The 14456-nt window shown below is 43.4% G+C and overlaps 1 protein-coding gene across 9 annotated transcripts in view; it reads right to left on the bottom strand.

Moving 5' to 3' along the window:
* The window catches only part of GRIP1 (glutamate receptor interacting protein 1), a 623621-nt gene that overhangs the window by 25339 nt on the left and 583826 nt on the right, over nt 1-14456 (bottom strand). For all 9 annotated transcript variants that reach the window (XM_087442057.1, XM_087442058.1, XM_087442061.1 and 6 more), the window contains 3 exons: nt 14046-14190; nt 11652-11791; nt 11302-11496 (listed from right to left, as the gene is read on the bottom strand). In XM_087442057.1, coding sequence (XP_087298183.1) covers nt 11302-11496; nt 11652-11791; nt 14046-14190 — 480 coding nt within the window. The remainder of the gene's footprint in view (nt 1-11301; nt 11497-11651; nt 11792-14045; nt 14191-14456) is intronic.

Raw genomic sequence — 14456 nt, 5'->3', positions numbered from 1 at the left:
CTGTTTAAAAACACTTAATACAGAAAACAGGCCTGGGCCCCCATTTTCACATAGAATGAAACGACCGGATGAGGTAAGACGACTGTCGCCGTGGCCCTGCTTGGTCCTTATTCACTTTCCCTCCACGTGTTAGATCCTATGAGGCCACCCTCACTACCAGGCAGAGCCCAGGGAAAGCAGGATGGCCAAGGGATAACGCTGTGATCAAAGGATGTGATCTCAGGAACGCAGGGGAAGGCCCACAGGGGCGTGAGGGGAATCCTCGGTGGACCCTCCGTTTCAGGAGAGCAAGGACTAGGAGTCCTCGGCACGGAGGAAATATTTACAGCGCAGTATCACATTCTCGCTCTCGGATAACTGCAGAAGTGTGGCCAGCCGTTGGGGAAGAAGTCTTGTGTGATGAATGTGCAGTTTTCCGTCAAAACTGTAGAATGAAGGGACGACAGGAGTCCCCCTTTGAGGGGAGAGTCGGGTAACTGCATTTCTCCTTGCCCCGCTGACAAGCTGCCCACTTTCTCCTTCCAAACCAAACCGACCAGCCCCCAAATACGGGAAGTCGAACTTTTTGTGATATAAGAAGAGTTAGAGAAGCCTGCTCCTCACGTCCCTTAACTGGCTTTACACTTGCAAAGAGCCAAACGCTGAAGGGTTTGGGAGCCAAACCTCCGGTGGGGGAGGGTCCTTTTCTGATGAGCATTAATGGGTATGGCCGTTCAGTTCCCTGGGGAAATTCCAATATGTTTTAGACCGGGCAGATGACACTCGGATTCTCCTCCCACCTGTCGTTTGTGAGTAGTTCTTGGTGACCCGGGCAAGGGTGTAAGGACCGGCTGGAGCAGAAGTGCAGCATCATTAGTAGGAAAATGCCGCCGTGAAAGGCACGTCTACCGACACCAAGGATGCCTCGTCTGAATAAGACGACTCTTGCGTTACAACAGAGCAGGTGTGTAAGGGGGATCAAATTCAAGTATCTTGGGGTTAGGCACAGACTCAGAAGACCCGGCTCCGGCCCACGCCAGGCTGGCCCAGGGACTGAAGTGAGTTCAAACCCCGCGTTGCCAGCTGCCCGCTCTGCGGCCTGCGCCAACTCAACTCAGTGCGAACTAGGGCTAACGATGCGCCCACCAGGCTGGTACGAGAATTGAGGAGAACAGTACTCACAACTGCTTACGAAAGCGCCTAGAACACGATGATGTTTTAATGAACACAGACGTCCATTACTTGTATTATTTGCCAGGCACTCAACTTCTCACGGTCTCAGTCTCCTTATGATACCACAGGGGGAGGAGGAAAGCAGGACAGCCTCGGCACGACTAATCTAGGAAGCATTTGAGTGCCTCCCAAGTGTCAGGGACCACAGGAGGAGCTGAACGCAGAGATTAAACCAGGTTCCTGTCCTCAGAAACCGCAGTTTAGTGTGTGTAGAGAAGAGAGAGCAGGAGAAACAGGCACAGAGAGAGAGGGTTCTGACAGCGTGTGAGCAGTGTTGTCCTCTAGTCTGAACACACTGACATGGAAGAACAGAGGCCTGTTTGGGGTCAGAATGCGGGTCATGAAAGGGGCCAAAGGAAAGGTGACCTGTAAGCTGGAGCCAGAGGGTAGGCTGGCATTTGCTAGTAGGATTGGGTAAGAGTGTAGGCCTAGCAGGAGAACTGGGGCACGAGCAGTCATGGGAACCCCACTCCCTGTCCTCACGTTCCATGAGCTGGTTTCAGCTTCGCTCCCAAGGAGGGAGCAGCATTCCAGGAATATTCTGCTCCCTCTTACACTTGTCCGTATTCCTCCCATAGGAGGTGTGGGAGATCAGAATTGGCCACCTCAAAATACGTCTCTTTACCTTGATTGTTTCCTCTGAAAGAAACTTCGACCTCCCCGCCCACCCCTCCACCCACTAACTGCCTAAAAGAATTTAACTCTGGGTATGGATAGACTGGGAGGGTCCTTGCTAAGCCCATTCCAAGTAAAAGTAGAAGTTATCCTTTGTAAGAGACACTTACATTTATAAGGGAAATCTCCTTTTGTAAAGGTATCTCCCTCTCTGACCAGGAAGAAGCGGGGCTGACCTTATCTCTAGAAACTCTTATCAGTGTGGAAGGCGAGGCGAAGACTTAAACCTGCATATTAGCCTTACTCTTGTTTACTGTGCTTTCTGGTGATCTCCCATAGCTGACTCCCCCACCCCCAACATCCTCCTTCGTCTACCTGGATATGCTATTTAAGGTGAAAACCTCCACCATTTGTCAAGATACTCAGTTACACAGTGGGTCTCTCCCATGTATACGTGTTATAAAGCTCTATTTGATTTTTCTCCTGCTATTTGGTCTCATGGCAACTTCATCTGTAGCCCAGCCAGAAAGGACCCAGAGTGGGTGGAGGACAGTCTTCTTCCCCTTCAGAGGAACAGTGACTTACCTAATTGTCGAGATTTGGAAAAGAACACTGGGCATGTACGGTGAGCCCCTTCTTGGCTCTCTCTGGATGCACTCTCTCCCACTGCTGCTGCACTGTGAGGTAGGCACACCTGGGTCCCACTCTTGGGGCTCTCTGAGCTCAAAGAGGGCAGGGAGGCCAAGACTGTGCAGTTAGCTGACTGTGGCCTATCAAAACATCCATTCTTCTCTGCATCCTCGGTACAGGAATACCAGTTTGGGGGGTAGGCATATTATTGCTCAGGCTAAGACTATATTTCCTAGCCTTTCTTGAAGTTAAGTGTTAGCTATGTAAAAAGTTCTAGCCAACGCTATGTAAATGGAACTTCTGGGAAGGCTCCTTACAACCCTCTTTCCTGCTGGAAGATAGATGAAATAGCTGGAGCCCCAGTAACTGTCTTGTACTATGTGGTAAACCTAAGGATGGAAGCCAAGTGCTAAGCACAATAGAGAGCAAATATTTAAGAGCATGGGTCCCTGACGACACTGTGGCGTTTTATACCAGCTCCGAACGCCTACTTCTTTGTGATTTGAGACACTGTAATATTAGGGCCTTCAGTTCTGTTCAGCTGACATGCTGTGTTACTGTTTGCTTTGTAGATCTGACCTTCCCTCATTTAAGTCCCAACATCTAGACTTGGGTTGGGGGTAGGGAAATAACAATCTGGATTTGGGCTCTACGTCCAATCCAGGTTTTCTAGGAAAAAAAAAAAAGAACAAAAAAGTTGATATTTTAATCAATAGCTGACTGCAATTTCTCTTTCTCAACTGATTTAGAACTGATAAGGAAGGGGCAGGTTAATTTATCAAAGACCTAGTTCTATTGAGGTTTGCTTAGAGAACAGCGAGAAGGCAGGACGTGTGGAGAAAAAGGTGCTACAAGGAGGGTCAGGAGATGAGACTGATAAGGCAGCTGGGGACTGGGTTCCAGAGAACTCTGTGTTGTGAACTAAGGACCTTTGACCTTATCCTAGAACAACAGAGAACTGTCAAGAGAGCTCTTCTTACAGGGAGTGAAGGTTAGATTTAGTTTTCTCAAGATGGCCGATAGGAACGTGGAGGAGTGAGGACGTAAATATTTCAGGCCTGAGGAAGGTTTATACAGAGGCAGCAGCGACGAAGAGACACGGAGATGTGAAGCTGGTAGGAAGTAGGAAGATGACAGCCGGGGCTCCCTGCCTCCTGCAGGCTCTTCACTACAGCAGGAGAAAAGAACCTCTGTCTTGTGTAAACACTGTCATTTGGATTTTCTTTTATATGTAGGTGAATTCAACGCCCAGCTGATGCAGGTGGATCATGATGGCATGATTTAACCTGGGACAAACTCAGGGAAATCAGGTTCAGGTGGAGGCAAGCTGGTTGCCATAGTTGAGAAGAAGTTAACAGGCCCTGAGGAATATTCCTTCACACCAGGAGCCAAACCTAAGAGCCATAGAAGGAATGGAATAAATAAGGCAGCCCAGGGGTAAGAAAGATCAACTGCCAGGAATATAGACTTTGTTTTTACCAAATGATGATATAAGCACAAGAAATTAAATACAGGTATGAGACTGGAAACAAGATTCTAAATTCAAAATTAATAAAAGAAATATATTGAGAGATAGTAGTTTTAAAAAATGTATTTGTTAAGTAATTACTCTTTTTATTTAGAGCTGGAAACCTTTCTCTTTTTCTTTTTTCCTCCCTCCCTTCTTTCCTTCCTTCTTTCCTCCCTTCTTTCCTTCCTTCCTTCTTCCCTCCTTCCCTCTCTTCCTTTCTTCCTTCCCTCCCTTCCTTCCCTCCTTTCCTTCCTTCCTTCTTTCCTTCCCTCTTTCCATGTAGGTTTCAATATCCAGTCTTACACTTTGTATCATAATGTTAGGTATCTTATGGACTAAATTGTGTCCCCCCAAAATTCACATGTTGATGCCCTAACCCCCAGTGTGACTGTATTTGGATATAGGACCTTTAAAGAAGTAATTAGGGTTAAATGAGGTCATAAGGGTGGGGCCATAGTCCAATCTGATTGGTGTTCTCACAAGAAGAGGAAATTTGGATACACACAAGAGACACCAGGGATGTGCGCACACAGAGGAAAGACCCTCTGAGGACACAGAGAAGATGGCCATCTGCAAACCAAGGAGAGAGGCCTCAGGAGAAACCAAACCTGCCAACACCTTCATCTCGGACTTCCAGCCTCCTGAACAGTGAGAAAATGAATTCCTGTTCTTTAAGCCACCCTGTCTGTGGTGTTTTGTTTTAGCAGCCCAAGCAGACTAATATAAGCTATAAAATTTAGTCTGGATTCCTTTCACCAAGAGTAATGTTTAGTTTTATTCATTTGCGTAATGGAAAATAGGTCTTCACAAATGTAGATACTTCTGAAAGTGGATGGAATTTTGGTATAATGATGCTTATTTTTAGCATAACTGCACCTCCAATATTTGTAAAATTCTGACACTCCGATATTATACTTTTTGGTTTTCAGTACCACAATATTGTGCAGGTTAATATCTTCCATTTGTAGCTCTTACTTCACACAGTATTAATTTAGAAAAGTGAACTAAACAATGTCAGTTCATATTCATAAAATTTGAAATCAGAGAATAGTTTTGGAATTCAATCTTCAACTCTACAATTTTGGGACTGTAGCTCCCGCTAATACTTTCATTTTTGGAAGCCAATTTTAGTATAGGAAAGAAAGCCAGATAATTCCCTGCCAAATTTGTTTCCTAAAGACCCAATTTTGTTAGGAATGAGAAAATCAAATCATACATTTGTGTAACTGTTTGTAATTGTTCTTGCCAAGAAATAGTCAAAGTGTTTAGATGAGACTGTGGTTTCAAAATGGCAGAGCAAAGATAGTTCTACCTTCTCTAGAAATCACCTCAAAACAAAAAGGGATACAAATAACAGAATGTAAACTTCATCTTCAGCAAAACTAGAATCTCAAACCATAATACATAAGGAAAGTTATCAGGGCCGGCCCTGTGGCTTAGCGGTTAAGTGCGTATGCTCTGCTGCTGGCGGCCCAGGTTTGGATCCCGGGCGTGCACCGACGCACCGCTTCTCCGGCCATGCTGAGGCTGCGTCCTGCATACAGCAACTAGAAGGATGTGTAGCTATGACATACAACTATCTACTGGGGCTTTGGGGGAAAAAAAATAAATAAATAAAAATTATAAAAAAAAAAAAAAGGAAAGTTATCAAATTCCAGTCAAATGGGAGGTGGGAGGGTGGCAGTAAGAAGCCAAGAGGAGACACCTATGGCCAGAGATTTTGGAGAGGGCCCAGTCCTCCAAAGCAGAGGCTGTGGCAAGAGGCAGAACATCAATGTATTGTTTGGAACACTGGAATGGATTGCATAGTCTGGGGGCAGGAAGTGCCCTGGACCTGGTTTGGCACCAGGGTAAAGCCAGGGAGCTGGACTGAAAGAAAACAACTACAGATGGGCCACAGACCACAGGAAGCAATCCTCAGTGAGGCAGGCCAGCAAAGAGGAATTCTGCTTAGTTGGCAGCCAGCTGTTGTTAATCTCTGCTGGCTGAGAAAGAATAAACTCATCATAGGTACTGTGAACTGGGGGCAAGTTTTGCTGGCCTGGAACACAGCTTGGGGTCTTCTGTCTCAGACCTCTTGCAAACTCCAATTCAGGAAGAAGTCATCTCATTCAAAGATGAGCAATAATTTAAAAGGAACCAGCATAAGATGTATACCAAGTTAATATCAAATAAAAAAAGAAAAGAAACAGAAAAATAGAGCAATAGCGGAAGAAGGATACTTATGAGTAAAAGGCTGCCATGCAGTGAATGATAACTATGACCAAATATATCATCACAAAAATTTAAAAACACACACTGAAACCATCATCTCTATAAAACAAGAGGTCAAAGCAGAGATACAAGAGCTCAAGGAAATTTGGGCACGGCAAGACGATAGAAGGATATGAAACATGAGCTTGTAGAGATCAGAAAAGAAATGAAAGAGAAAAATAAAAGCCCCCCAATGGGGAGAATGCTGCTGAGTTTCCTGCTCTGTGCTACTCTCTGTAGGTACTATGTCGTGTTCCCTAACTATATTACAGGAAAGTGGGACTCTGACTGTACACGTTGGTGTCGCTTATCAGTCATCCTTATCTTTATGAAAACTACAACAAAGCATGGAAATAAATGAATTATGCATCCAGTTCAAGTCATAAACAGAACAAAGTCTAAGTAGAACAGAAAAAAGTTAATCAAAAGCAAAAGTTTATTTTAGACAACCAGAGTGGAACTAATATATAAATGCAAGAGTCAGTTCTTTGGGAAAAAATCCTAAATAAAAATAAACCGTTAGCAATATAATTATGGGAAAAAAGAATAAAAACACAAATACACCAGATACGAAACAACCTTGGGGATATAATTATAGAAACCAAGAAAATATAAAGAATCAAATGAGGGCCAGCCCCGTGGCTTAGCAGTTAAGTGCGCACACTCCGCTGCTGGCGGCCCGGGTTCGGATCCCAGGCGCGCACCGACACACCGCTTCTCTGGCCATGCTGAGGCTGTGTCCCACATACAGCAACTAGAAGGCTGTGCAACTATGACATGCAACTGTCTACTGGGGCTTTGGGGGAAAACAATAAATAAATAAGAATCAAATGAGATTACTTAATTGTATGCAAATACATTTGAAAACCTAGATGAAATGGATTTTTTTTTTTTCTGAAAGAATACAAATGATCAAAATGACCTCAAAAAGGATCCAGCAATCCCACTCCAAGGTATATACCCAAAGGAAATAAAATTAGTATCTCAAAGGATGTCTTTACTCCCGTCTCATTGCAGCATTATTCACAATAGTCAAGATATGGAAACAACCTAAGTGTCCACTGATGGATGAATGGATAAAGAAATGTGGCATATAGTCATGGATCACTTAACGATGGGGATATGTTCTTAGAAATTCGTCATTAGGCGATTTCGTTGTTGTGCAAACATCACAGAGTGTACTTACACAAACCTAGATGGTATAGCCTACTACACACCTAGGCTATATGATATTAGTCTTATGGGACCACCATTATATATGTGATCCATTGTTTATGGAAATGTTATTATGTGGTGCATGACTGTATATATATAATGGAAAATTATTCAGTCATAAAAAAAGAAGAAAATCCTGCCATTTGCAACAACATGGATAAACCTGGAGGACATTATGCTAACTGAAATAAGCCAGAGAGAGAAAGATAAATACTGTATGAGCTCACTTATATGTGGAACCTGAAAAAGAAAACGTCAAACTTACAGAAACAGAGAGTAGAATGTAGTTACCAAGGGCTGGGGAGTGGGGAGAAATGGGGAGATGTGGGTCTAAGGGTACAAACTTTCATTTATAAGATGAATAAGTTCTGGGGATCTAATGTACAGCATGGTGATTATAGTTAATAATACTATATTGTTTACTTGAAACTTGCTTAGAAATTAGATCTTAAGCATTCTCACCACACACAAAAAAAATGGTAACTATGTGAGGTGATGGATGTGTTAATCAACTTGATGGTGGTAATCATTTCACAATATATATGTATATTGAATCATCACATTGTATACTTTAAATATATACAATTTTATTTCTCCATTATACCTCAATAAAGCTGGAAAAAAAAGAAATATCTAAAGATTATGATAGGATAAGACAGAAACATAGCTACTGAGTTGAGAGTCAAGAATTACAGACACCAAAAGAGCTACACTGTCCATGAGAATGACAGAGTCCAGGTCTCACCAATTTGTCACTCTCCTCTTGTATTGATTGACCTTTGCCAAATCCAAGGAAAGAAATCATAGGGTTTTCTCCGAGTTAGCAGGAAGAATGAATAAGACACAAAGTGTCCAAAGCATAAGATGTGGACACTGCAGAAGGGCCTGAATATCAGGGTCCAGTGAGGGAGGACTGGAGGAAGCTGACCCAGAGGCAGACCAGAGAAAAGTCTGCATCCTAGAGCTACACACTCATTGTGAGACTTCTTTAAACACATTCCTTCTTTCTCCACCAGCTTTGACTACTCCATCCTTTTTCCTTTTTCCTTAACTAAGTCATACTTCACGCTGCTGGCACTTGTTAACTGTCTGGCCCTTCAGCTGAGTAACCTCCTCCGTGAGAACAGGAGCCACAGCTCTTTGGTCATCATTGTATATGCATTGTATGCTGGTCTTATATTGTGCCAGCCACTACATATTTGTTGAATGAATGACATTTGGAGCAGAAGCAGAGCAATAAGGACTATGGCTGCAGAGACATTGATTCCTGGCCCAAGAAAGAAGACGCGCATCATGGAAGTACAACAGCCCACTGGGAATGGGACAGCCCCTGCAGACTTAGAGCCACCGTGAGAATGTACCAGTCTTCCCGGGATACGGTAGAGAGTCTGCTGAGAGGCTGGAGGGACAAGATGGAGAGATCACCTACATCTCACAACGTGATATTTACTAGGGAAAAAAAGCATGGTTCCATGTCTTGCTTTTAAGAAGTCAACTTCACAAGCACAATCTGGAGATCTGGTGTAACCAAATATCACAAGTAAAGGCAAAAACCCCTGACTTCGAGATCTCGGTAAACAATAAGCTCAAAATGAGGGACAGATAGGATGTGACCACCAGCATTCTTATGTCGAAGTAGGCTGCACTGACAGGTTCTATGACCTTCACTGATGAAGGAAACAGGCTTGAGTCGCTCTGGGCTGTCAGACTGTTGAATGACTTTCCTTTCTGAGTGCTACACTTTGATAACTATGGAGTTACACTTGAACACATTCAGAAGAGAGGCCCCGGGATGATACAGATACTCAAACGTTAAGTTATGGGAGGAACAGTTAAAGGACCGGGGCTATTTTGTTTAGAGAAGAAAAGGCTCACAAGAGACATGATAGCGTCTTTGAGCATCTGAAGGGCTGTCAGAAGGAAGAGGCATTAGTCTAGTTCGGAATGACCTTGAGGGTAACAAGGACTAACAGGCAGAAGCTGCAGGCAGACAGATTCCAGCTCAGCACGGGTGAGAACTCTGGAGCCGCCAGAGCTGCGGAGGTGGAGACGGGAGAGCTGTCTCAGCAGTGAGGGAGCGGCCTGTAACTGGACGTCAGATGAGCTGACTGCTAAATCCTCTCCTAACACCGAGATCCTGGGAGCAACAGGCCTTTCCACTTCCCCATTCACTGAGATGATTCTCTAATCACTTGAGATCAGCTATGTGAAAGTGCTGTGAAAACTCTCAAGCGTTTTACATTTACAAGGTACTGCTACTGGTTCTTCTTCACTTTGGAGGGCCTCAATTCTGTCCTGATTGCCATTTTCTCTACTTATCTCATCTCTCTTCAGCCTCACGGAGATTTCTAATTTATAAATTTAGTATTATGATGACTACTATTCCCTAAGATTTCAAATTTTCAAAATGCTTCACAAATAATAAATGGTTCTTCATTTTTCACTAGTGAGGGAAAGACCCTATATTTAGTATGCCAGTCATGGTCCTGATCCTATGGTGTAAAGGGACAGAGTAGCTAAGTTCTTACACATCACCTTACGGGGCAGAATTCATTAAAATCAATGGCATCTTCACAAAAAGCTGTATAAAGAAAGTCTCCACATTAATAAACAATAAACCAACAGGCACATTAATAAATGAACCTCAGAGTCTACTCTGATAGAATTTGACTTCTGCCTTTTATCAAGAGTGTCCTCTGGTGGCCCGTCAACTCTCAGGAAATGAGATTATCTGTTATTTGGTGGCACAGCTAACTTGTCGCAAGGTATTATGACTTGGAAAAATTAATTGTCAGATAAGTAAAATCCCAATACTATTTTGGGTTAAAATATTTTCTCTACCAAACTCCAATATCATCTTTAACAACTTGCCAACCTTGAAATATCATTTCTTTTCATTTTTCTCCGCCCTTCATGGGATTTCACAGAGAGGGACACAGACGAAGGCAAAAGCTGAGAGAAGACACTAGGACAACCAGGAAGAGAGCAGACTGGACAGAGACTCTCCTAAAAAGTAGTTAACTGAGTTACGAAGCGACTTCCACCAAAACATGTTCTCCAAATTGTTCATTTATGTATTTTATTCTCTGACTGACTTAAATCCAGAGCAGAAGAGGGATTCGAAGGTTGGAATTTATACAAGGCATTAGAGAGAAGGTAAGGCTCAGATAAGGAGAAATACAAAGAATTTTTGACAGACTTCTCTTTTGATGCTATGTATCATTGGGAAGGAAACATTTTTAAAAGAAGCTTTTAGTTTATACTCTGTATTCAGTCTAACACTTTTTGTGGTTTCTGTTCTGTTAGTGAGATTGAACTTTTAACGTAGGTTACTCTTCTTCACATGAAGTAGATGTGTGTGAAGAACAATCTCCTATACGTATATTGTGATTACAACTCGCTAATAGTGAGTATTCAGGGAAACCTGTACAAGTTTCTATTAAAAGTTAGTAGGAGGCAGGAATAAATGGGCTCACAAGTCACTGGCTAATCTCTTATGCACACCCCCAGCACTCCCCAATCCATCCCTGTGCAAAGCTTGCTAAAAAGGTAAGATAATGGGGCCTGTCTTCAGTGAACCATTTTATTGCATGGTTTGCCTCAGATTAATCTATGAACCCAAGCTCTGGATTGAACACTTGGACATGAGTAGACCTAACCGGCGCCTGCTACTGTTTGATAAATATTCATGACTTATCAGCATTAAGGAGGAAGAAACGCAAGTCCACCATTTTCAATGTGGTTGCACTCACACAGACACAAGTAAAATAAAGAAAGATATTCTTTTCATGGTGCAGAGGGTGGATCTTTCAGAAATACAGACTTCAACAATGACAAGTCCTCTGTTCCCCAAGGCTGGGACATACCTTGATTCCCATAGCTGGCATCGATTCCAGAGCCATCCCATGAGTCCACAGCACTGTCCACACTGGGCACGGTGGAGGAGTACACATCGCTGAGCGTGCCTGGCTTCTGTGCTGGGGAGGGGTCCTCTTCCACATCTCCCAGGTCACTCAGGTGGCTGGGAATGGGGAATTTCTTGGGACTTGATGCTGACTGAGCTTTAAAGACAGGAAAGGAGTTTAAGGATGAGAGCAAGTTTAAATAAAAAGATATTCAAACACTCGCTGGCTGGAGAGTCATTTCCCTAGAAATACACACATATAGGAAAAGAAATGCACTGGAAATGCTTGATTGTGGCTCTTGACCCACTCACCATCTGTCTGTTTCTTAATTTTCAAGGTGACAGTCTCTCCTGCCATCTGTAACAAATGGATGGCTTCACTCAGAGGCTTCCCTTTCAAGCTGCTGCTGTTGATGGCTAGGATTCGGTCTCCTATGTGGATCGCGCCAGTTCTGAAACACCAAACGATAATGGGAATGGTAGAAATAGTCCCTGCATGCTACTGAATATAAAGTCCCTGACATCCTTTATGTGTTCAGAATAATAAAGACTTGGCAAGGGTCTCTAGAAGCCACTTCTAGCTTTCTCCCGGGCAATGTTACCAGATAATTGCATCTGTTGTGAATTACTTTTTAGTTCCAAATAAAATTAGAAAAATTGTTTTAATTAGTATTTAAAATGGACTTGTGTGCTTTCTCAATTCCAAGAAAGCTGAGTCATTTGGTAACTCTCAAAAATCCTGAGGATCGAATTATAATGTTGTACACCTGAAACTTATACAATGTTATACACCAATTTTACCACAATTAAAAAAAAAAACCAAGGAAATGAACAATGTTGGACAATAAATGTAGCAATGTTTAGCGTGGAGCATTCCTTCTTTCTACAGATTGAAAATGTTGAACATAATCATTACCCCAGCTCTCGGGAAGTGAGGCTCAGAGGGACGGGGACAGACACCAGACCCCGGTGTGGCAGGGCCCCCTGCTGGTGATTCCAAGGATTGAAAAAGGCTGACTTCAGGAATCAGTTACTGCTACGTGTGAATCGACCTCTGCCACCTACCCGCTGTGTGACCTGCGCACCTTATCTTAACCTCTCTGGGTGCAGTCTCCTCACCACTACAACGGGATACTCATCCCACAGGGAAGCCTCAGGATTGAATAGGAACACATATGTGAAGGGCCTAGCATGCTGCTTGAAATGTGGAAAAAGACAATTAATTTATTGATCAATAAATTAACAAACCTTTGGCCTTTCCCCTTCTCTTCCTATCCTCACCCAATCCTGAATGAGCAGACTGGAATTTCTAATTCTGAGGAATTATCAGAATTAGATATCTTTATCTATCTTTGTCTGGAACCCTGGGTGGGGAAGGAGTAGATTCCTAACAGTTAAGCTCAGGAGTGGTCTCTCTCCACCCGATTGAAGGCTGTAGAGTAGGAATCCCATGTGCCAGCTCCCTGTTGCACTGGCTCACTTTAAATAGAGAGAGTGAATGAATTAGCCCAACTCTCAGGGCTGCTGTGACTGAGGGTTCTGACTGCAGCTTGCTTCTGGGGCAATGGGCAGCTGTGCTGGCAGCAGCCACTGGGGCAACAGGGTGACACTGGGTCACACAGGTTACGAGGGGCTGCTTAACAGTCCGCCAGTGCCTCTCCTCTCGTGGAATTTTTTTCCCCGAAAAAAAAAATCACTTCATTCTTTCATAAAGAATCTCCAGTTTATGAACGATCTATGTTGTAAGCCAGAGAACATGTGACCCGTACCTGCTGAACCAGATCAATATTAATCTTTTCTTGTTGTCTCCCTAACAGAGATAACTAGGACTGTCTCTCTAATAGAGAAACCCAGGACAGGAGGACGTCTGAAGGATAGCGGATCATAGGTGTCTCTGTTAATATCAGAACATGAAATTCCAACAGGGTAACCCTTTTTGAGCTGCCTCAGTGCCCTCACCTGACAGATGAAGATGCTGGGTGAGCTGATTTCTAAGGCACCTTGCGGCCCCCAAATCCTGCAATGCTACGTCTCTATTTTGCAAATCATTGCCTTCAAGTGTCAGCGTGAATGACGAGTGTGCATTCTTGAGCTAGGTTACTGGAGGAAAGATCTGGTTATGGGGTTTGGAATAAGCCCCACAACACGTCTCAGAAAGAAACACAGTTTAGAGGGGGAGGAGGAGTGTGTGTGCATCACTGCCAAAGGAACAAATGGGCATCCCAAGTTACGAGACATTATTAAGGTGGATCCCTACACTTTGTTTCCTGAAATCTTGGAAGACAAAACCTGTGTCATCCTCTCTTGAAAACACAGCTGCTAAACCCAGAACCTGTCAGGTAATAGGGGCTCAGTAAATATTTGCTGAATTGAATTCGACAAGCCTTTTAACCTCCCTGAACTTTAGTCTCCTCCTCAAAATGGACACAATATAAATCTACCTCCAGTCGATTGTGGTCAGTTTATACATTTCTGGAGACGAACATCAACGCTAAACCTATGACACCTTTCACCGCCCATAAGATGCCCCTCAAAGTCGAGCCGGAGCTCTGCCTGAGAGTTCTCAAGCTCTAAAACCAATCCTTCATGCAGACTTGAAAAAGTCAACAGATAACCAAGCAGGAGAGGGGAGCATGTTTTCATGTGGCTGTGAGGAAGGAAACTCATCTTGGACACAGGTAATTGTACCAGTTCCTTCAAATTTACCTTTCAGCTAATCCCCCTTTCGTGAGGCTGGAAATGATTATAGGATCAAACGGCTCTTCAGTTCCTGAAATTGTGATGCCAAGGGGCCCCCCATAGCGCTTAAGCTCCACGGTGTAAATAATTGCTCCGGAACTTTCTTGCTCATCTGCAATAAATGCCAAGGAGTCATAATTGATTTCTTCGGAAAAAGCACAGTAATAAGACACATATATTCACACGTAAGGGAAAAAATTCAAAACATCATCATCAAAGCATTTTGTGTCAGAAAATAATTATTTTGAGAAGTAGCGTTTCCTTAGAGAGATATTACAATCTAATACAGGGATGTAGTCATCAGCATCAGGGGAGTGGTCCACCGCCTAGTGACTTGTTTTAACCCTGTGAGCGATCCACCCAGTTGGCCCTGCAGCC

The sequence above is a fragment of the Ceratotherium simum genome, chromosome 17 (genome assembly GCF_057802395.1).
Source record: "Ceratotherium simum simum isolate JZ-2026a chromosome 17, ASM5780239v1, whole genome shotgun sequence".
NCBI classification, from domain to species: domain Eukaryota; kingdom Metazoa; phylum Chordata; class Mammalia; order Perissodactyla; family Rhinocerotidae; genus Ceratotherium; species Ceratotherium simum.
The sequence above is the reverse complement of the archived record's forward strand: the minus strand, read 5'-3'. Positions and strand labels throughout refer to the sequence as shown.